General features: G+C 41.3%; 2 protein-coding genes across 2 annotated transcripts; both read left to right on the forward strand.

Moving 5' to 3' along the window:
- Positions 1-1,768: 1,768 nt before the first annotated feature.
- On the forward strand, positions 1,769-3,378 carry foxe3 (forkhead box E3). Its single transcript, XM_051377485.1, has one exon. It carries the CDS (start codon positions 1,927-1,929, stop codon positions 3,190-3,192), a length of 1,266 nt encoding a protein of 421 aa, XP_051233445.1. The 5' UTR covers positions 1,769-1,926; the 3' UTR covers positions 3,193-3,378.
- A 5,856-nt stretch (positions 3,379-9,234) lies between these two features.
- foxd2 (forkhead box D2) lies at positions 9,235-11,695 on the forward strand. Its single transcript, XM_051377486.1, has one exon. The coding sequence runs from the start codon at positions 9,721-9,723 to the stop codon at positions 10,822-10,824; it is 1,104 nt and encodes a 367-aa protein (XP_051233446.1). The 5' UTR covers positions 9,235-9,720; the 3' UTR covers positions 10,825-11,695.
- The last annotated feature ends 10,063 nt before the right edge of the window (positions 11,696-21,758 follow it).

Consider the following 21,758-nt stretch of genomic DNA (forward strand, 5'->3'; position numbering starts at 1 on the left):
ATCCTGCTTGGATACAGCACCGCTCCCACGCCTGTCTGAAGCTGTTAGCCACTGGCTGTGAGTAGCTAGCTGGGCTTAATGTTGTCTGAGCTGCGGCTGGGTCGGGAGGGGTCCAATCATCTGTGTGTGTGTGTGTGTGTGTGTGTGTGTGTGTGTGTGTGTGTGTGTGGGGGGGTGCCAGCTACTTTGTGTTGGCGGAGTGAGGGTGACAGAGAAACAGGCATCCAGTAAGGCCAGGCAGTTATGACTAATGACTTTGGTTTGGTTATTGCCACCACATTTGTTCATTTCTCTCTATATACAAATAGCGTGGAAAAATTAAAGGAAAGACCAACATAAAGTTTCTTAGTAAGATGTTGGACAAATACATATTGACCAGAACAGCTTCAGTGAACTTTGGCTTAGTCTTCTAAAAAGTATCCCCTCATTTAGTGTCTTGTTGATGGTGGTGGAAAACACTGTCTAAATAAATCTGGTCCAAAGTCTCCTAAAGGTGTTTAATGTGGTTGAGATCTGTAGATAGTGAAGACCACCGCATATAAATCACATATCTCACATACTCTTCAGACCCTTCAGTGACCCTATAACCCTCTTCGGTCACTCATCTATTCAGGTTTTCCTTTAATCTGTTAACCATCTGCATGTCCTCAAGTGATTTAATGTACATGCAACATGATGGCATTATCAGTTCGCCTTGCTGGGCTCAGTCCAGACATCGCATCAGTCACAACAGCTCTCCCCGTGGTGTTAAAAGTGACGGCAGCAGGTCACCTCTCTGTGTATCTTACCCTTTATAATTAACTCCAACCCACTATTTTCCTAAATAATCAATTAGAAACACTATCACATGCTTGTATTTAAAGGGTGTTGTCTGCATACCAATTGTGTTCAGAACTGTGTTTTCACTTAAAGATCCATAAGATAACACCTCTCCTCTCTGGCCAGGGGACTGTTTGATTATCACTCTCCAAAAATGAAAATGAAATGAGGGGATATTTACTTTTCTTCCCCAAAAGCTTTGATAGCTCAATTGCTTGTTTTCAGTGGCTTGTTATTATTTTTCAATTGGTGGATTGGCTGTTGGGTTTGGAGTAGCACAGAGCAGCTCTTAGAGTGTTGTTTCTGCCCTGGATATACACAGAGCTGCCTGTGTAAGCTGGGGGGGAGAACAGAGAGAGAGAGAGAGAGAGGGAGAGAGATAGGGAGAGAGAGAAATAGAGAGAGAGAGAGAGAGAGAGAGAGAGAGAGAGAGGGAGGGAGAGAGAGAGAGAGAGAGAGGGAGAGAGAGAGAGTCATCAGTAAATTTCAAACATTAAAGTCTACATCTATTAATGTTCCTGTATGGCTTTCATCACAGCACTATGTCAGGTTTTATGGGTAATTACTGTGCTCTATTCAGGTTACCTTTTTATACTTTTTCTAGGCTCCATGTTACCACAGACATTCAGCTGACAAAAGGCCTTTTCAAAATAAAGTATTTTGTTAAATAAATCCTAAAATCCCCTTTTGAAAACTGACATCTGAGTAGAAAATCAGCTGGAAAAAAATGTAACATAAAAAAACTACCCTCACTCCTTATAACTGTTTGTCATGTTATGTGATCTTTCTGACAAATAGCCTGATGGGTCAGAGCAATATTAAAATGTTCTTCTGGGTTTTGTCCTCCTACCTCCATCGTCACTGGCGAGCCGGTGGCGTCATTCCTGCCCTGCTTTATAAAACTGTCAACGCCTTTCTCTCACCTGGACTGACACACACAACCCAAACACCAGGGCAGGACAGGGGACTATTTTTGGCCAGAGCAAGGGGGGATCAGTCACTGGTAAAAAAAAAATTAATCAAAATACCCACCTAACTTGGGTCTTTCGCGGGCATTTTCCCATCTGATCATTTCGACCAAAAGAAGACCACTACTCTGTTTCTTTTATGAATCTGGCAAATTATTCATACTTCTCTGGCATGTGCAACATGACCGCAGAGACGCAGCACTCGCCCGCCGAGGCAAGTCCTGTTGTCATGTCTCCAAACGTGAGCCTGGACTCGCCGCTGCCTCCGCCGCCTCTGATGCTGCAGGCCCGCTCCAAGGACAACGTTTTGATCAAGTCCGAGCCCCGGGGGAACAGTCCGAACACGGAGGATGGAGGAGCCGCTCTGGGGCAGACCGAGGAGCACCTGCCCACGGGGAGCCGCCGCAGGAAGAGGCCCGTCCAGAGGGGGAAGCCTCCCTACAGCTACATCGCTCTCATCGCCATGGCCATCGCCAACTCCCCCGAGAGGAAGCTCACCCTGGGGGGTATCTATAAGTTCATCATGGAGCGCTTTCCTTTCTACAGGGAGAACTCCAAGAAGTGGCAGAACTCCATCCGCCACAACCTCACCCTCAACGACTGTTTTGTGAAGATCCCCCGGGAACCCGGCAGACCGGGTAAAGGCAACTACTGGACTTTGGACCCTGCCGCCGAGGATATGTTTGACAACGGGAGCTTTCTGAGGAGGAGGAAAAGGTTCAAGCGCACAGATGTGAGCACCTACCCCGGCTACATGCAGAGCTCCAGCGCGTTCACCCCGACCCCAATGGGGCGGCCCTCGTACCCCAACACCCTGTACGCCGGGATAGGGTCTGGTTATGGCTCTCAGCTGACCGCAACATCCCCGCATCCGGCCATGCTGCATCACTACCAGACCTCCGCCGGGGTCGGCCAAGGACAGCCGCGCATGTTCAGCATCGACAACATCATCAGCCAGCAATCGGTGGTGCAGGGAGGCCCGGGCGGAGAGCTCAACTCCCAGGCGCTGGGGCTGGGCGGAGTTGACCTGGGCACCATGACCTCCAGCTGCTCGGTCACCGGCACCACAGACCCGTCTGCGTGCTTCCAGACGCAGACTGTTAACCCGTCGGCGAACATGCTGAGCCGGAACAGCGGGAATCTCTCATCCAACCTGGCCGCCGGGTACCCGTACTCCTCTTCGGCCTCTCCTCCGAACTTGCCCAGCATGACCCAGTCCGGTTTCTCTCCGGGGAGCTCTCAGGTGTACTGCTCCGGCAACCGGCTGTCCCTGCCGGCCCTGCGCCCCGGTTCCTGCGCCGAGCACACAGAGCAGCTGCTGGGCCTCTCCAGTCCCATGAACTCCTACAACAACACCTACATGAGACAAGCCAACTTCGCGTCAGGATTGGAGCGGTATATGTGAAACATTATTTGCCAGATAGTCGCATAATAGCCTAATGACATTTACCCTCAATGAGCCCATATGAGATGAAACTGGTACCATAAAAAGTCGAGTACTACTGGGAAAAGGCTGTTATAGACTAATATAATGCCTTACATGAATGTCACCACATACTCAAAGGGCAGATTGATAAGTTCCTGTAAGAAATTCGGTGATTTATAGATCGGAAAAGATATGACACAAAATGACCGAGCCTCATAATAAAACATTCCTATTTTAAAAGGTGTAAAGCCATTTAGATCCGTTTGACACATTCCATGACTGTATCTCAGAGAGTTTAATGTGTTTAACTGTGCCACATTTCGTTCACATCTCCTGTGGTTTTAGAGTTCGTTTCTGAGTTTACATGTGTTTGTTACATCATTTAAGTCTGACGGTTTTCATGTAAATAGTTTGTTGATGTATAAAAAGTTAATTAAAAGAAAAGAGTGTTAACATTGCTGACGACAGGTCGCCTGAAAATAAATTCATTTTTACAGTAAAATAAATGTGGTCTTTATTCGCATTATAAAGCAACAACCCCACACATGGATCTGGTCACACTAAACCAAATCAGCCTTCAAAAATCAGACTTCATCCATTTTTAAATTACCCTCTTATACAAAAATACTTGATAATACATTAAATGTCGCATTAATTGATTAATTTCCACATTTTTTTGTTCATGTGGATGAAGGGTTATAGTTCAAAAGAAGCATTTGATTTAACAAAAGGTCTAAATGTGCTTTGACGTATAAATGTAGTAGCTACAAATTAGACACAACGCACAAAATTAACATTTACACTGATAATCTAAAAATAAATAACACATTATTCATCATCATCACACACAAATTAACACTAGTCATAACCACTCAAATATCGCACAAAGGATACGAAATGTTTACATTTATTTCGTTATAACTGGGTTTGAAATCTGAATGAAAGAATCTGAAATACGTCTACAGGCCTTCTGAGAGAATACACGGTTTTTACCAACAATGAATAGAGGCTGTTGTAGCCCACTATGTTGTACAAGTCTTCGTTACATCTTCAACACCTCAATAGAAAACACAGCTGAATGGTTCATTTGATTTTATTCGTAGTTATTATCTTTATTTTTAATGCCACCAAAGTTCTTATTCAGAATTAATTCACTTTCTATTTCCTCCTTTTTTCATGATCATTTTAATTAAAATGCTTTATTGCTACTTCTGAAATAGATGTTTGTCAGTTTTATGTTCCAAAACATATTATTTGATTCAAGGGTGTTGATGCACCTTTCCGTTTTCTCTGAGTATCAAATATAACAGATCTACTCACTTTACAGCAGTTATTATCAACTGTGTTTGCATTTTATTTGACCTTTGATCTATTAGCCTACTTTTTTTGTTGAAAATATCAAATAGGCCTACTTGAATAGCTCTCAATAAATATACCTTAATTGGCAAAGCCTAGAAAACCAGCAAACAAAATAGAACCAATTTGTTAAAATTGCTTCCCTCTGAGGTCATGTAGAAATGTAGAAAGAAAATCTAATACTTGGTGTTGGTGACAGAAATAAATACTATTTAGATACAAAGGTAATTCAGTGACTGTGCAATATGTGGTTACATCTTGGTGTTCCTGATTGAATGTTTTCCAAAACACATTTCACAGAAACAAAGATGGAGAGAAAGACAGAGAGAAGTTAAAAAATAAAAAAATAAAAATGTGTGGAGTTTATTTTTGCTCAGGTTGTGAATATCTATTAATAATATGGTCAGATGGAAGTTACAAAACTGCTGGTGGTAGGATGATTACTGTTAATGACAGATCATTTCTAGTCTGATAATGAGGCCTCCAGACTCTGCATCTAAACCACACTATCACACAAACTATCAGTGCAAAGGGGCAGAAGTATGTTATGGGCCCATGATACTATTAGTACTGGTGTAAGGATTGCATCTCAAACTCTTACATGGAGTCCCGGCTACTGTTCCTCCCACCTGTTGCAGAAGAAACCACAGTACATTCATACCTCAGAGCCACCTGGTGGGTCAGTCTGACCAGCACATTATCAAACACAGGGCCAAAGCAGTTAGCACATATGTAGCACTATACATAAGTGAAAACTGACAAGACTTGTTGTCTGGTTTGAAGACAGTCTCTGAGAAGGGAAACAACACATTAATAATAAATAGTTAACAGCAAAGCCAACAGCCTTTGATATTCCACATCCACATGTTGCATGACCTGGGAGTGTTACAGATATTATAAAGCAGTTTGTCAAATTCAAAGTGTAGGCCTGCTCTTAACCAGCTAAACCTTATTATTCTAATACATAACCAATGAACAAACTGTTAGGCAACATCTGTTTGTTCACCTAAGTGCTGAAGGAACAGGTTAAAACTTTCCACCACTAGATGGAAGCAAAAGCATGATGTTCAACCCATGGGACTGCTCTCACTCTTCTAGAATGAAGATTTTCTTTTGCAATTTGTGGTTTTGTTGGGATTGTGATTCGGCCTAATTACACTAATGGTCAACAGTTAGCTGCAAAATCACTGCTGAAGTAAGAAAATTATAGTTTCTTGTGTTCCAAATGCTCGTTTTGTAATTAAGTTGGTTGGAAAAACAGATCAGATGTGATCTGAATTTTTATTGGGGGAAGAGGCATTTGTTCAGTTTGTGACTTCCTCTGTTACCCAGTTTCGTTTGTTCATTGTCAGAGAATAGGTGTGACTTTTTGAATTCACTAAGCTTTGGTTTTACACAAAGAGAGAAGGGCAACAGTAGAGCAAGAGAGAATAACTTTTTCCTGTTGGGAAATTAACTGTACACTGATGATTGTTCATGTAGTAGAATTTGACTAGATTTGTGTTTTTTGTGCTAAATATGAAATCTTTATAATGAAATGATAATAAAGTAAGTACATGTGAAAAACCCGGACCCAAGACTCGGGGCTTGCTTCAAACTGGAGCATTACCATTAAAATCTCAAACTGAAAATGTTTATGCCACAAAACACATTGCGTTGGAAATGTTGTGTCTGGCCAGTTGTTTGAAAAACAACAAAATACACAAAACAAACAAGATGCATTCAGAAATTCTTTTCAAAGTGAGTGTTTCTTTCTCCAACTCAAAGCAGAAGATATTTAAAATATCCAGGCGCTCCTTTATAGTTTCTATCCATTTTTGGCTTCATAAGATATTTTGAACACTGTGCTCCAGTTGCCACTTGAGGTTTCAGATGTTTGACATTTAAAGTCATAAAGTCACGGTGCAGTCTGCTCCCTTCATTTGAAGCCGAGTCCTAGTCCTCTATTAGATCCTATTTTGGACAGTTTGGTTCATTCAGCCTCAGTGTTGCAAGATGCTGCATGATGTTGATCTCACAATGCAATGCAAATCTTATAATGTATAATTGTTAGGTACATTAACACTTGTGCACACAGTTAACACTTTATTTAGGCCTACTGATAATATACTCTGATGTGTTTTAATAAGACAATATTTCCATATTAACATGTTGCATTTTATTAACATATAATGGCTGATTTAATTGACTTTGAACTTAATTTGCCACTTTCTTAAAATATCAGAATACTTTAGCAGCGTTCAGAAGTTCAGTTTAGTGGAAATGTTGTTGTTTTATTTGCCCCAACTTGTGTCATTTAGACAGCCAATAATAATAAAATTATATTTCTTTAACAGCAGCAGGGGGCGCTTCAGCACCACAAACTGCAATGATGAGAAACTCCTCCATTCGGACAAATCACGGCTCATAATAACCAAAAACCCCCACTGGAACCGGAAAATCTTGAAATATCCACAATGCTCGTTTTGTAGGTTGTTACATTTTAATTATTTAGAAAAATTAAGCAAATGAAGTTTCGACAAAATAATGCCCTTTCAGCCATAGGTCATGATTGAATATGCGCAGGTAGCCTACACTGATAATAAAAACAGCTGAAAACAGGCCTGTAATTTTACAGCTACACAAAATAGGATCATAATAATAATCTTTTATTTATTGATTGTCAGATACAATATAGGCTATAGATCTTTAAAAATACAATCATCAACTACTCCAACAGCATAAATCAATAAGTCTAAGCATACATCATTTTAGTTTCCATATCCAGGTAACTAGCTATGGAAGACGGTGTGAGAGGTCAAATAAATAAATAGATAAAATGTTTTCCATGGCGCCAAAACCTTCTAGGAATCAAAATAAGTGAATAGATAAATAAGTTCATAATGTAGGGTGCTGGAGAGACCTGGAGAAAGTAATGTGTCATGTCTGTCGGGCAGCTGTCAGGCAGGTGTCAGTGAGTCTATTTCAGATTTTAAAAGGCTTGTGGCAGGCAGGTCAGAGAAGAGGACACGCGGCTCAGTCATGGTGTATTAAACGAGTTGCATGCTTGACTTGCACTTGATTCCTCTGTGGAACAGTCGTTTCCTCCAATAAATAAAAAGCAGGCTTGGATAAATAAACCAGCAAACAAACAATGCAGAGATAGGCTTTAATTGTATCGAGATTGCATGAAAACTATTTTGCTTCCCGATAAGAAAAAAAAAAAAAAAAAATGAAACACAAAAGATATGACAATCTGTATGTTGTTTGAGGCGTAGGATGAATGGGATGCTGATGCAAACGCTTTCCAATAATATTTGTAATGAACTGGAATGTCAGCCTGCTGTGAATAAACCCGCACACATTACAGACACATTACACATTGTCATCTGCTGGCCTTTCCCCTCCTGACGGAGACAAACTGGAGCAGGTTGCAGCTGACTGCACCCCTGTGCACCCTCGTGAATTATGCAGAAAATGCAGATGGATAATGTTGTGACTTCTTGACAAGGAAAACACAAAACCCGTGAGAAGTGATCAGGGAATTAGGCTGCTGGCCAAGACCTCATTGAGGGGGAATTCAATGCGGCCGAATCAGCCAATTTATTAGGGAGCAGAATATAAGCAGATCAGCTCCGTGTGTATAATTGATTTATCTAACACCTCGAATAGCTCAACAAAAACTGATGTCACAGATAGAAATGTTACAAATCAAAACGTTAAAAGTTAAAAATAGCTTTCAATTAAACGTCTTAAGAAAATAGTGACAAGACGTATTTTAGCAGCATTTGGCATTTAATTTTATTTTCCAGATTAAAGGAACACAATTTATTTTATTTCTCAATTCAACAAATACATTAAATATGAAAAGGAACGGGGATAATAATAATAATAATGATAATGATAATAATAATAATAATAATAATAATAATAATAATAATAATAATAATAATAATAATTAAATGTACCATTGACTGTCTGCATGCATACTTGCACGTTACACGGTTTTCTGTGGGGGTTTGACTTTCGACCTATGTCAATATCTCTTCCTTCGATGATCATCCATACGGTTATGAATTTGCATATCTTACTCGTCACTGCATTACAAACAAATGGGACACTCGATTAGACCGTAGAAATGTTGATATATGCTTTGCTGGTGTTTGCAGGTTATTTCATAAAGATCATAATCACCAGCAGCCGAGTACACCTTATACTTCTCTCACCTTACACTGCAAAAAAGTTAACAATAAAAAAGCCCATTTAATTGAGTCACGCAGTTCAGAAATAAAATTGTTTTTAAATGAGAAAGGTAATCGATGGATTGTCAATGAGACAATTTTGTTTTTAATGCATTTTTATCCATATTCCTATTTTTCTAAATAGGTTATATATATTAATAAAGCACAGAATGCGGGAGATTGATCCTCAACTAGGCTATATTAAGAAAATTTAAAAAATCTTTAAAACAAATTCATATGCATATGCACGTTGGATATTATTCCATAACAGGTTTTAATTATTTCTTCTTCATTTCTTTTTTAACGAAATGTGGTTTTGAAATTTGAAAGATCAAATCCAAATAGGCTACTACTTTTTGCAGGGTAATTTCATCCAGTTCCTGGTAACGGTGACTCAAAGACCACGTGATCAGCGTGGTCCTATAAATACCTTTTGAGCGCTAAGGAGGATAGTGTGATAGTCTGGCTGGATACCTACCCAATCCCGTGCGTAAAAGATATTTTGGAAAGCTACTTGGATATCCAAAAGTAGCTTTTTAAATGACCTACAACATAAACTGATCACAGACGGAAACAATCGTCTCTCAAGAAAGCACAAATCCAGACTGGTGCGAGATAATCTTTGACTGTTTTTCTTTCACGCTTGAAAACCAGAAGTTTTCTGCTCGATGAGAACCTCGCACGGCCCGGCTTGACCAGCTTCGGACGACCAGGAGGCGCAAAATCTACAGGTCAAAGAGTTATTTGTCTTTTCAATAGATTCTAGCCATGTGTGCATTCAGTAGTTGGAGATAAAGCTGCAGCAAAAGTCTGGTGTGGTTGTAAGGGGGAGAGGGAGAGTGGTGTGTGTGCGCTCTCGCTCAGTAGCCTCACCGGACTAGGGGAGGAGGAAATCTGGGAGAGAGGGGGAAGACAAGCGGTGTCTCCAAGGATGACTTTAGGGGCGGATATGTCCGACAGCTCTGCATTGTCCGAAGATGTGGACATCGACGTGGTTGGGGGTGACATATCCGTAGGAAAGGACGGAAAGTACATTCACCACGAGTTCAACTTGGACAATGACTCGGATGATAATTACTCCCAGAACGCGGCCGAGAGGGTCTCCTCACCCGGGCTCAGCAGCTCCGACTGCCCGTCAGACCAAATGGGGTCCAACGCAGAGGTCGGGACCGTGATCGGGGACAAACCCAGAAAAAGTGCACTTGTGAAGCCACCCTACTCGTACATCGCTCTGATCACCATGGCCATCCTGCAGAGCCCCAAGAAACGTCTCACTCTCAGTGAGATCTGCGAGTTCATCAGCAATAGATTCCCTTACTACCGGGAGAAATTCCCCGCGTGGCAAAACTCTATTCGCCACAACCTTTCCTTAAACGACTGCTTCGTGAAAATCCCACGAGAGCCTGGCAACCCCGGAAAGGGCAACTACTGGACCCTCGACCCAGATTCCGCAGACATGTTTGACAACGGGAGCTTCTTGCGCAGGAGGAAGCGCTTCAAGAGGCACCAAGCCAATGAAATCCTCAGGGAATCCGGTGGCTTTCTACCCGGGTTTGGATACGGCCCGTACGGATACAACTATGGACTTCAGCTGCAGAACTTCCACGCAGCCCACAACCCGTATCACCCACACCACACAGGTGGTTCATTCCCGTTCCCTAACGCCCCCTGCACCTTGCCCCCATCAGCCTCCATATTCCCTGCGCCGCATCCCCTGCCCACCCTTTTAGGGGCAGATTTAAGGAAGCCCTTTTATCCTCAACTAAGCCCGTCTCTGCCGCCTCTCAAGACGGACTCCAGCACCCCGAGTCGGCCTTCATTCTCCATTGACAATATCATCGGTGCGGCCAACTCCACCGCCTCTTCCTACAGCGTACAACCGAGCAGCCAGGCTCAGATCCTGGCCATGTTGACCCCAGCACTGGCCTCTGCTTCCAACCATTTGAATCTATCACAGGACAGCATATTACAGCCCGGGCCACACAGTCAGACTTTTTCCAGCAAAACTCCGAATATGAACACTTGTCCTTTCTAGAAAAAAAAGTGGTGATATTGCCCGCTGAAAATTTTTATTAAAAAGCCAATTGTGGCGTCCTCCTATGTGAAGGTAGGCTGTACATCCTTGGTGAAATAAGAGTGTTTTTGCTCTCCCCGTTTCCTAACAATGTAATAGGAGAGAAAGGTTTATTTATGGTTTGTAAATATGTGTATAATATTGAGAGACAAAAGCAAGAGAAACTCTGAGAAGGATCTTTTTTAAACAACGCTGGCCTGAAATCTGACATGTGGCCTTCATTTGTCAGTGGGAGAAACAGATCCTGTTATTTTTAACATAAGTTAAAGGTGTCACCAGATTCTTTAAAAAAAAAAATACAATTGAGAAATTTATTATGATTTAAATTGTTTTTATTTTGTGCGTCATGAGAAAATGGCACTGTTGTTGTTGACATAGGCTGACAGAGACGGCAAACTCAGGTTTTACTTAGAAAGCGCATGGAGACAAAAGGGGGGTGGGGGAACACAAAAATAACCATATCCCATATCCCCCCCACCCACAACACACACACACACACACACACACACACACACACACACACACACACACACACACACACATACACACACACATACACACCTCCTCTACATGGTGAATTTGTGACAATATCATTTCCTGTTGTCGGTGGACACGTAGGCTATGTGTTTTTTAGTATAAAAGAGCGCATTACCTCTCTCAACCTTTTTATTGTTGTTCGTTCCTATCTATTTCACAATTTAATCTGTGAAACATACAGTATGTCATGTGTTGCCAATAGAGAGAGACACCTAAATGTTCATAGGTCATTTTTTTTGTTGTAACGACAAGAATAATAAATGTTTGTGAATTAAAAAAGAAAAACAATCGTTAATTTATTTTATTGCAGTTTTTTGACACACAGAAAGGGTCTAAAATAGACTTAAACTCACATTTTAAAACAGTTTTATTTTAGTAAAATATGTTTTTTATTTATTTACTTTATTTAACTTTAAATGTATTCTTGTTCCTGTCATGCAGCTTCTAATATTAGTTCATTCAGGCGTGGGCACAGCAACCACACAACCAAATTACCTTGTCTGGGACCAAGTCTCTTAGTAATGCAGTTAATTAAGACTCCTTTTTAGGTGTGAGAAACGCACAAAATTCAGTTTAAATATTTCAAACACGACTTGATGTATATAACAGTCATGAATATCACGCAACAGTGGGCAAGTATTCCTCTTGTGTGGCTCTCGCTCGCTTGTAAAGAACCATTTTCTAGCAAGTTACAAAGGGCCTAAATGAATGGGGGACGTTAACAGGCCTCGGCGGTCTGTAATTGAAAGTGAACAAGGATATACCCACGGTCTTTTGGGGTTTTCGTTGCTAATTTGTAGCAGCATTTTTCATCAGGCTCCTAATCCACCATAATGCGGCTTTTTGGCCGTTTGTTGATGTTGTCAGTGTGGACCCCTGGCCCAAGGGAGTGAATGTGCGCACAGCGAGCGGTCCCCCCTGTGAGACCAGCCACACACATTTAGACCCTGAAAAGCAATCTTCTCTAAAGGCCCTCGGTTTGCTCCGCTTTCATGTCATCTGTGTTGTCTCGGGATTCATATAAAAGAAGCAGTGGGACTCGTCCGGCTACAGAAAACAGGCCTATTGGTCTTTTTCAGAGTTGTTGGAGCACATGTTTCCAGACAGAAGGGGGTGTAAAGCTTCCTTTATTTACCAGATCTGTGTGCAAATGGTTAAATTAGTTTGTGGGTGTTTTGACAGATGATTATTAAGGATGAAGGGTGGGAGGGCTGACTCCTCTGTTTTCCCTCAGCACAGCTCACTGAAAGTCTTTGAAACGAAAACCAACACATGACTACTTTCTTTATCCAGACCCAGCCTTTCTCTCCCTCTTTTTCTTTTACTCAGCCCTGTAAGTGCAAATTGGACAATTGATAAATATTGCATAAGGATTTGGGATTTTCTATTTTAAAATTTTATTTGAGCTTCTCCCGCTATATCCACGATGTTAATTGATATCCTGCTCATATAATTTGCAGAGTAAATGAGGGGGAAAAACATTAGCAGACTATTGAAGTTTTCTGCGCATACTCGCCCTGACAGGGAGTCATTACTCACCGCATCAGTCCATTAAAATCCACATGAAGCGCTTGCAGAGGTGGTTAAAAAACCATTTAAATAACGGCAGGAACGAAAACTGAGCCAATAAAAATCACGAGACACAAAGCATAACGCACGCAGGCACGCACACACACACACACACACACACACACACACACACACACACACACACACACACACACACACATTGGATCTGCTGTGGGGAAGTTCAGCCAGAGGCACTGGCTTTGAAAATGGACGATTTGAGACTGAACCCATTTTTACAGATTTTCAGCTCAAATGCGCACAAACGACCCAACTCTGCTGTAAGATTACAGGCTTGTGACCAGAATAGACCTGGAACTTGCTCTTCCTCAAACCACCACAAACACGGAACACGTTAGACATCCGGGGTGCATCCATCCAAACGCCCTTTCATTTTTCATCGAAGTCCTAATGGTAGCCTACATCATTATATGCGTATATATCGACCCGTTAATACTTGAGAAAGATTTCCGTGCGGGTTTGTCACTTCAAGACCACCCACACTCCCGGCAGTCACACAGTGTGTCTTTATTTAGGCGCCGCGACGACATTTGTCATTTTGTCGTGACGTTTTTCAAACGAAATAAGAAGTGAGTGATATGTGAAGTGACAGCCAAATGACTCAACCGTCACCAAAAACACATTTATACGATTCCCATCTCTTTTTTAACCGCTCCCATCTGCTCCGTTTGGGCGTAAGCAGACTTAAACCCGTATTTCGTCCCCTCTATAATTTATTTATAGACTGAGATGTCAACATACATGTGGATTTATTTGCTTATTTTCACCCTAAATAGTTTCTGCTTTTAGGATTCCCGGGGGTAGTCCTCCTAATGCAATGACACATGTAATTATAGCAAGATATCACTATCATCATTTTTCATTAGGACTATTATTGTGATTATTGTTATTATTATTATTATTATTATTATTATTATTATTAGTTTCAAAAGCGCCTGACAGCAGGGGATTAAATGAAATCGTTTTTGTTTAAATCTTTCACTGCCTTGCCAATAACGTTAGGTCCCTGATCGATGCACTGCAGCTTCTTGAAGGACACGAGGACAGAGGCTGTGCTGACACCACGAGGAAACGTGTGTGTGTGTTCGTGTGTGTGTGTGTGTGTGTGTGTGTGTGTGTGTGTGTGTGTGTGTGTGTATGTATGAGGGAATAGAGATGTCAGGCTACTGCTCTTCAAGGTCGCGCTCGACAACTGATACTGTTGAGAGTCATTCTTCACTGACTGTAGAACTATAATATATAATATAATAGAGTATAATACAATAATAATATACAATGCATGCCCTCCATTAATTAAGCTACAACGTTTTGCCCTGCACGTTAATTTAATTTATAAAGGTCTAATGGTGGAGTCTAACTGAAGGGTTGCATCAGTATCATAGTGGGGATAAACAGGGATACGCAACTATTGGACCTTAGCCTCTGTAATAATTAATGTAGCCTTTTAACGGACTGAATTATCATTATCAATAAGATGTAGCTATATGACAGTCAAAGAACCGTAAATGGCAGTTTACCAAATACCTACCATACAAGATATTTTGATTCTTGGAGTTATATTTTCTCATTCACCAAAAGGGACATTTTTTTTGTTTTAATCTGGACCTTAAACTGGAGAAAATTGGACTTATGTTCAACTGGAAACTGCTGTAAATGGGCTGTATTTTAGCGGGTGTACTAATGATCACAACAAATTCACATTGCACCTTTTGTGTCATCCTGGAAACCCTCATTTTCAAACCCTATCACACACACACACACACACACACACACACACACACACACACACACACACACACACACCACAAAAATCCTACTAGTGGTCCCCGACCGTTGGGGACAGTCGCTCTGCGCCTCTTCTTTCACTTTTCCATGAAACCAGGTCTAGGCTATATCTTACCCCTATAACACCCCCCTCCCCTCTCTCTCTCTCTCCCCCTTTCGTCCGTGTGTGTGGCTGTGCGCGCGCTGCAGACGAGCCTCCTCGCCCCCACAGAGGAATGTTGGCCCGGTCCGCGGCTCCCCGGCCTGGAGGAGAGGCGAGCCGCGGCCCTTAGCTGTACAGCCGCTATAAATCACAGCCTCCCCTCGCTGCTCCCAGTCATCCTCCAGCCTCCGTGTTTTTGCAACAGACAGAGGAATCCTTCGCTTAATTAATTTAGAATGTGTAAATAAAGCGAGGACAGTGAACTCCCCATCATCTCTGGAAACACAATATTAACTTTGGAAGATCTTCGCCCCGCCGACTCTGACACACTAAACGAACACCTGCTGCAGGGGGAAAAAAAGATGAGGACGCGCACACACACACACACACACACACACACACACACACACACACACACACACACACACACACACACACACACACACACACACACACACACACACACTGTGTCGGTGCAGGGGTATTAATGACTGCAGATATTAGCCTGCAAAGATCACCAGAATATGATAGCAGGTGATACCCGTCATTCAGGCCTGTTTTAGGAGAGTGAGAATGTGTGTTTACTGTAAAGTCTGGTTGGTGTGTTCAAAAAAAAAAGTTTTTCAATCACGCCTCCTGATTAGAATCAGAGGTTTTGATCAGATTTTTGTTCCTAAAACATTTTAGATCCATTAAGATCAGATGGATTATAACACTGCTATTGGGTTGGGGCAGTGTCCAAATTAAAATCTGGCTTTGAAGGCTTCCTGTGTGTGCACACCTACTGACAGTGAGTGATATGAGAATAAAGCACTATCCCCGTTTTTCCTTTCCAGACGCACACAACTGCCATGTCGTGGCTGCATCTGCTTTACATGACAATGAAAACATTCACATGCAAGTAATCCTATTGTGAGTGTCCACACGAGGTGGTCAGAATGAGTCAGATCAGCCATATCTGACAGTAAATTACGCACCTAACAGGCACACAGCATAATAATACATAGAGCACTCGAGGCATGGCTCGATCCATTGATACTATTACTATTAACACAAATGCCAGGAAATAATTAAACTTAACAGACAGAGCTGGAGTGCACAGAGCCGTACGCACATTTAAAACTGACCAATGAGATAGAAAAACAACAATAAAAGCTTAACAATGTGACCACTGAGCAGTGTTAAACAATTTAAAGCCTCTCAAATAACAGAGACCTCATAGAAACACTTACTGAGAAAATAGAGTTGTACAGTGCACCATAGACCATCTCAGTTGTCTGTCAGTCGTATCACCTGCTGAAACTGCATAACATCCGGCTTTGGGCTCCTTTTTAAAAAACATTCAAATATAAATCTCTTTCTCAACCTCAGAAACACAGAACTATATTGGAGCCATGCGAGCACAGGTGGTCCTCTGCCTCCTCTAATTCCAACACTAAAGTAAAATCAGAAAGATGTCATCCAAACACTCACTTAGGCCTATACTGTTCTACCGTTTAATGAAATTAAACTATTTCTTTCCCCAATTGGGACCTGGGTGCCTTTCAACATCACCTGCTCACGGTCCTAGGACCTCACATCGGGAAACATGAATCAACTCCTCTCCGAGGGTTGGCTTTACCAGGACGCACTAAAGGAAAGGCGAGTGTGCAGCACTTTTCTCTATTGCTTTGATAGAGAGGAGCAGCTGCTGTTTGCTCGCTCTCTCCCACAATCCGCAGTGTGTCATGCGGGCGCTTCTACTCGCTTCTTCCATTTGACCTTTGATGCCAGCGCGTTAGACTCACAGCTATGATCCACTGCGATTAATGGCAGCAGCCCGACCCAATTTATTTCCCCCCATAATTACTGATTTAGGATTTTTTTTTCACTTCTCGGTTCATTATATGCTGCACGGTGCAGAGAAAGTGTTCAGTTTTGTCTCTACAGGCCAAACAAAACAAGTATTAGCATACCTGTACGGATTAAATGAAATTAGTCATTCAGGCTTTCTGAGTTGAGAAAGTAGAAGGCGATATGTTTAGTCCACAATAAACCTTTGGACTTGCCCTTTCATTTCATTCTTCATTAAAGCTTTCTGTTTCAACAGATATTAAACTCAGAGCATTAAAACTAAAAATAAACAGGAGGCTGTATATGTATATTTATTCCAAGACATTTGAGCCTAATAGGCCAAATAAATACAGGCCTAATTAAAATCCGAGGACAAACGTTGCCTTTTTACAAATTTTGTGTTGCACATCATCAAGCCTTTTTCCATAGCGAGCAATCACTGTAAGACAATGTAGGTAAGCCTGTTTCAATTTGTCTGCTTTCTTAAACTATCACAGGAATCGGTATCCACCTAATGGTTTTTAAGTGTAACGATTATACTTCAAACGTGGAGGTAAATCAGTCAAGTAAAACAAGTCAGCCGGGGTGTGATATAAGAAATACCAAGGACACTGCAGCCTCTTGTGTCCCTCAGAAAAAGGGTGAAAATGAAACTTTGTTTATGTAATCTTTTTCAGCGTGAAAGTGTGTTTTCGAAAAGTAGGGGAAAACCTCGCGATAAAATTGAAGTTTACTATCCAGAGTGAAATGCGATCATGCTGAGGTCGTGGGGCCAAACTTTTTAAGACTAATGTTTATTTAGAGAAGTGAGCGCTGTCTATGGGACTCCCCGTTCTCCCAGAATGCTGCACTAATGTCTTTACCAGGCCCTGAGCAGACCACCAGCAAGACTGCATGCAGCTCTCTGCAGCCTGTTGTGGCTTTTCTTAAAACAGTACTATAGGCTACTATTTGGAGCAAGGCACTGTGTCCCACAAACACAACATTAATACCAGGCTGAACATTAGCAAGTGGATACAATAACTGTCGTTCTGGATGAGCTGCCTTAAAAAAGATTTCGACCCCATGATATCCTATTTTATAAAATAAAAGCACTGAGCCACTTGCAGCAAAATGGATTTTCTGATAGATTAACTTTAGACTTTCTGGCTATTCTGCTTGATCTCTGTGATTTTGATAAAAGCTGCTAGATCAAACCTTTAAATTCCTATAGGCAAGTATACTGCTAAAATAATAATATCTTCTTTAGAAACAATCCTTTCCATATTGAGTCCTAAGCTGATTTTTTTTGTAACTAAAAACAAAACGATAATATTGAGCAGGTTTTCTGAGATATTTCAAGACTATCTTTCTTAATCTCCCTTATGTCAAAATATTGACACAATATTCAAAATATTCCTCGCAAAACAGCATCGGAGAAAAAAGAAGCATTATCTCACCAGTGTTTTTGACTAATTTAAAGAAGAAAAAAAGTTTCATTTGGAAGTGTAAAAAGGGACATATTTGCAGCGCATTTCCCCAGTGCTCGGAGAGCAGCAGCGTGTTTTCTTACAGTTTGTAAAATTGAATTAGATACGGTGGGGAATCTGACCTCCAGCCAGACCCGCATATTTTTCACCCCTCAGGTTTTAGTGTTCCTTGGGTATTTTTGTTTTCTCAGCTGGAACTGCCATTAGACATTGTGTCCGTGCCGTCCATTTCTATCTTTACCATCTCTCCTTTCTAACCCACTCCCTCAAAAGGCACCCCCCCCCAACACCTCACTTTCTCCTCCTCTGGGCAGCTCACACCCCGCCACCAACGTTGATCTGACACGCAGGCTGGACAAGACTGCAACACAGGCAGCTCTGCAGACTACGGGCATGCGCACTGTGCATACAGTATACCCAGAGGAAAGCGTCTAGGCCCAGGGCCTTCTGTCAAGTGACAACGCTAATCACATTGCAACTTTGTGTCTTCATTGACATTCTTCTGAGAGATTAGACAGGAGTAGTATCATTTCAGTCACTCATTTCATATCTTTCACAGTTTTACATATATGTGTTATCCTAATTCTGTATGGGATAAAAGTGACCTTCCGTAAGTATAAAAACATAAAATATTGGCTTGTGAGTTGTTAAAACTGATTTTATGTTTCAATTCTCAATGGAAATCTACACAAAAGGAAACCAGTTTCTGTATTAAACAAACATTAAACAAACATCAATATAATGATAATCTTTACCTCAAATTTTGTTAGTGCAGGAGTATGAAAATCTTCAGTTTCCAAAGATGGATGCCTTTTTCTATGCAAGTTATTGACCAAAAGTGCCTGTACAATTGCACACAATATAGCCCCATATGATTCTTCAGCACATAAGAGCCCTGAGGAGCGACAACAGCAGTTATGGAGTCAGCAGCATTGCAGCCTACAAGCGCCCACTTCATTCAAGAGGCAGAGTGTACAGGAAGAGTCAACGGGAAAACAGGGAAAAGTGCAGTATGAGAGATTAATAAGGAGGAAATCAAGCTCTGTTATTGCTTTATATTCTTATATTTATACATTTTTATAGTTGATTTTAGTAGAAAACAGAGTGGTTTCCATCTGCAAGGAAACATAATGCAGATCATCCTGCTGTATATGGTCTCATGTGTAGGGGGTCCCATGCTGATAGGTTGTGCACACATGTATATATATATATAAATATATATACACACACACACACACACACACACACTGTTATGTTTTATATTGATAAACCTTCATATAAGTTCATGTTCATGCTTTTATGCGGTTATGTGTTACCATGCAGATAGACAAAACATAATAAAAGTCTCATGAATCACAGCCTACATATTCCCTCTTCAAAGAGCTGCTCTTCAAATACCACACACGTGTTGACTCAGACTCAAATGCAGAAATTCCTGATATCAAACTAAGCAGCAAGGCATGGATAGCCTTTAATTTCATTTAGTCTACTAATACATAATAACGCAATGAAGACAGCTGTATGTGTTTCATTGCAAGACTATGTGCTGAAATCCAATAAGTACTGATGTTTCATAAATGGAGTGTATTTTTACATCTGTGAGTACATCTGTGTGTGTGTGACTGCATGTGAGTGCAAGAGAGTACACAGAACACCAGGGTTCAAAGGCGAAGTGAATAAAAAGGCCAAAGATGATAAGGCCACTCTGAGGCTCCTTATGGAGGAGCAATGTCACACATAAAGGAAGGAAGGCAGACCAGAGAAACAACAGCCTCCACAGTGAGAGGCTGATGCCAGGGTGAAGTAGCCTGAGATTGCACTCTGAGTAGAGGTAAAGGGGCATCTGATCACATGTATGTATGTGTGTGTGCATTTGGATGGGGGAAGGTTAATGTTGTTCATGACTAGTAGAGTCATTTCAAAGGGCTAGAGGCGCGGTTGGATGATGGATTGGAAGCTGAAGGGGCGAGCAGATGGGTAAGTAGAGAAAGTGAGGTTAAGTGGCAGTTAGATGTTGCAGATCTAAGCAGATCAAGAGTAGGGGAAAAGAGAGAGAGAGTATGCGTGTGAGAGAGAGTGAGTGAGAGAGGGAGAGAGAGAGAGAGAGAGAGAGAGAGAGAGAGAGAGAGAGAGAGAGCAAAAGTACAGTTGTAATGGTGGTCTAATGGTGCATTCTCACAATGAGCAACAGGGTTGACAGTTCACCACAAGTCAGTTTAATCTGTTATAGTGGAAGTGAGTGACCAGTGTGTGGACAATAAGCAATGAACTTGATGTGTTAACTTTTCCTGGTCATTAGCCATCTGCAGCCTTTAAAAAGCCAATCTGCACTCTCTGGTTTATATACTGGTGTAAGTTTAATGAACAATAATGCAATCTGGAAGCAACAAAAGGGAAGAAAAAATTGGCTATAATCATTAAAAGCTTTTCCATTTACTGATCATGTTTCAGCTCTAAGATCTGAAGTCAAAGTTTTGTTCTGCTGATTGGCAAGAAATTCAATGAATTCAACCTAAGTCCCATAAAATTTCAGTCCACTAAGGCCCAAAAATATTAAACTCGATACAAAGTACAGGAACACTATATTCTGCCAACACAAACAGTTTTTTGTACCAATATCACTATTTTGCAATGTCAGTGTATTGTTTTCTAATGGTAAAATTTAACTTCAGTAAGAAACCATAAACTTAGATTAAAGGTTAAGGTAATGTTTAGAATTACAACTTTATGGTTGCTTTATGGTTTGCAAAATAGTTAAAAATGTTCACTACAAATTAAAGGTTAACCAACAGTAGAAAACCTCTTGGTATGAATTGTGAGACAAAGCTATAGGAGATTAGGACAAATTTAGACGTGACTCAACACCACAAGAGAAAAACAGCCTTAATAGGCACTTGCCACCTAGCTAATGAAGCTTGTTGAATTTATTATGAAATGCAACATTCAAATGGGAATCTGGTCGAAAACCTTTAGTTTAATGGCACCAATAAACACATTTATACAATAACTACACAAAGCGTCTACAGCCACTCATTTCGCTGTTTGAGGCTGTAGTAGTTAGCAGCTAAATGCAAACATCAGCATGTTAGGGGTTGATGTTTCCCATATTTTGGCATCTTAGTTTAGCATGTTAGCACGCTAACTATATATCTTTATCAATAAACAAAATGTACAGCATTGACTGAATGTCATTCATTTTATATGGTGTTGGACACATTGGACACAAATTTTACCAGTCAGTTGGCTTCATCCCCTGTGGACCATGGATATAGAGCTGTACATGGCAATATACCAATAGCGGTTGAGATATTTCAGTCTGGACTAAAGAGGACCAACTGACAGGCCAACATTGCCATGGGGAGGTGGCTGTGGCTCAGGAAGTAGAGCAGGTCGTCCACTAATCAGAAGGCTGGCTAGAATACTAGAAAGGCACTATACAAGTACAGTCCATTTACCATTTACCATTGCTGGAGCCACACTGCAGCATTTGCCCAGTATATGAGGGAGTATGTGATCCAGGCCAGCAGGCAGGTGAGCAGGCA

This window comes from Dicentrarchus labrax, unplaced genomic scaffold (genome assembly GCF_905237075.1).
Source record: "Dicentrarchus labrax unplaced genomic scaffold, dlabrax2021, whole genome shotgun sequence".
Classification (NCBI taxonomy): Eukaryota; Metazoa; Chordata; class Actinopteri; family Moronidae; genus Dicentrarchus; species Dicentrarchus labrax.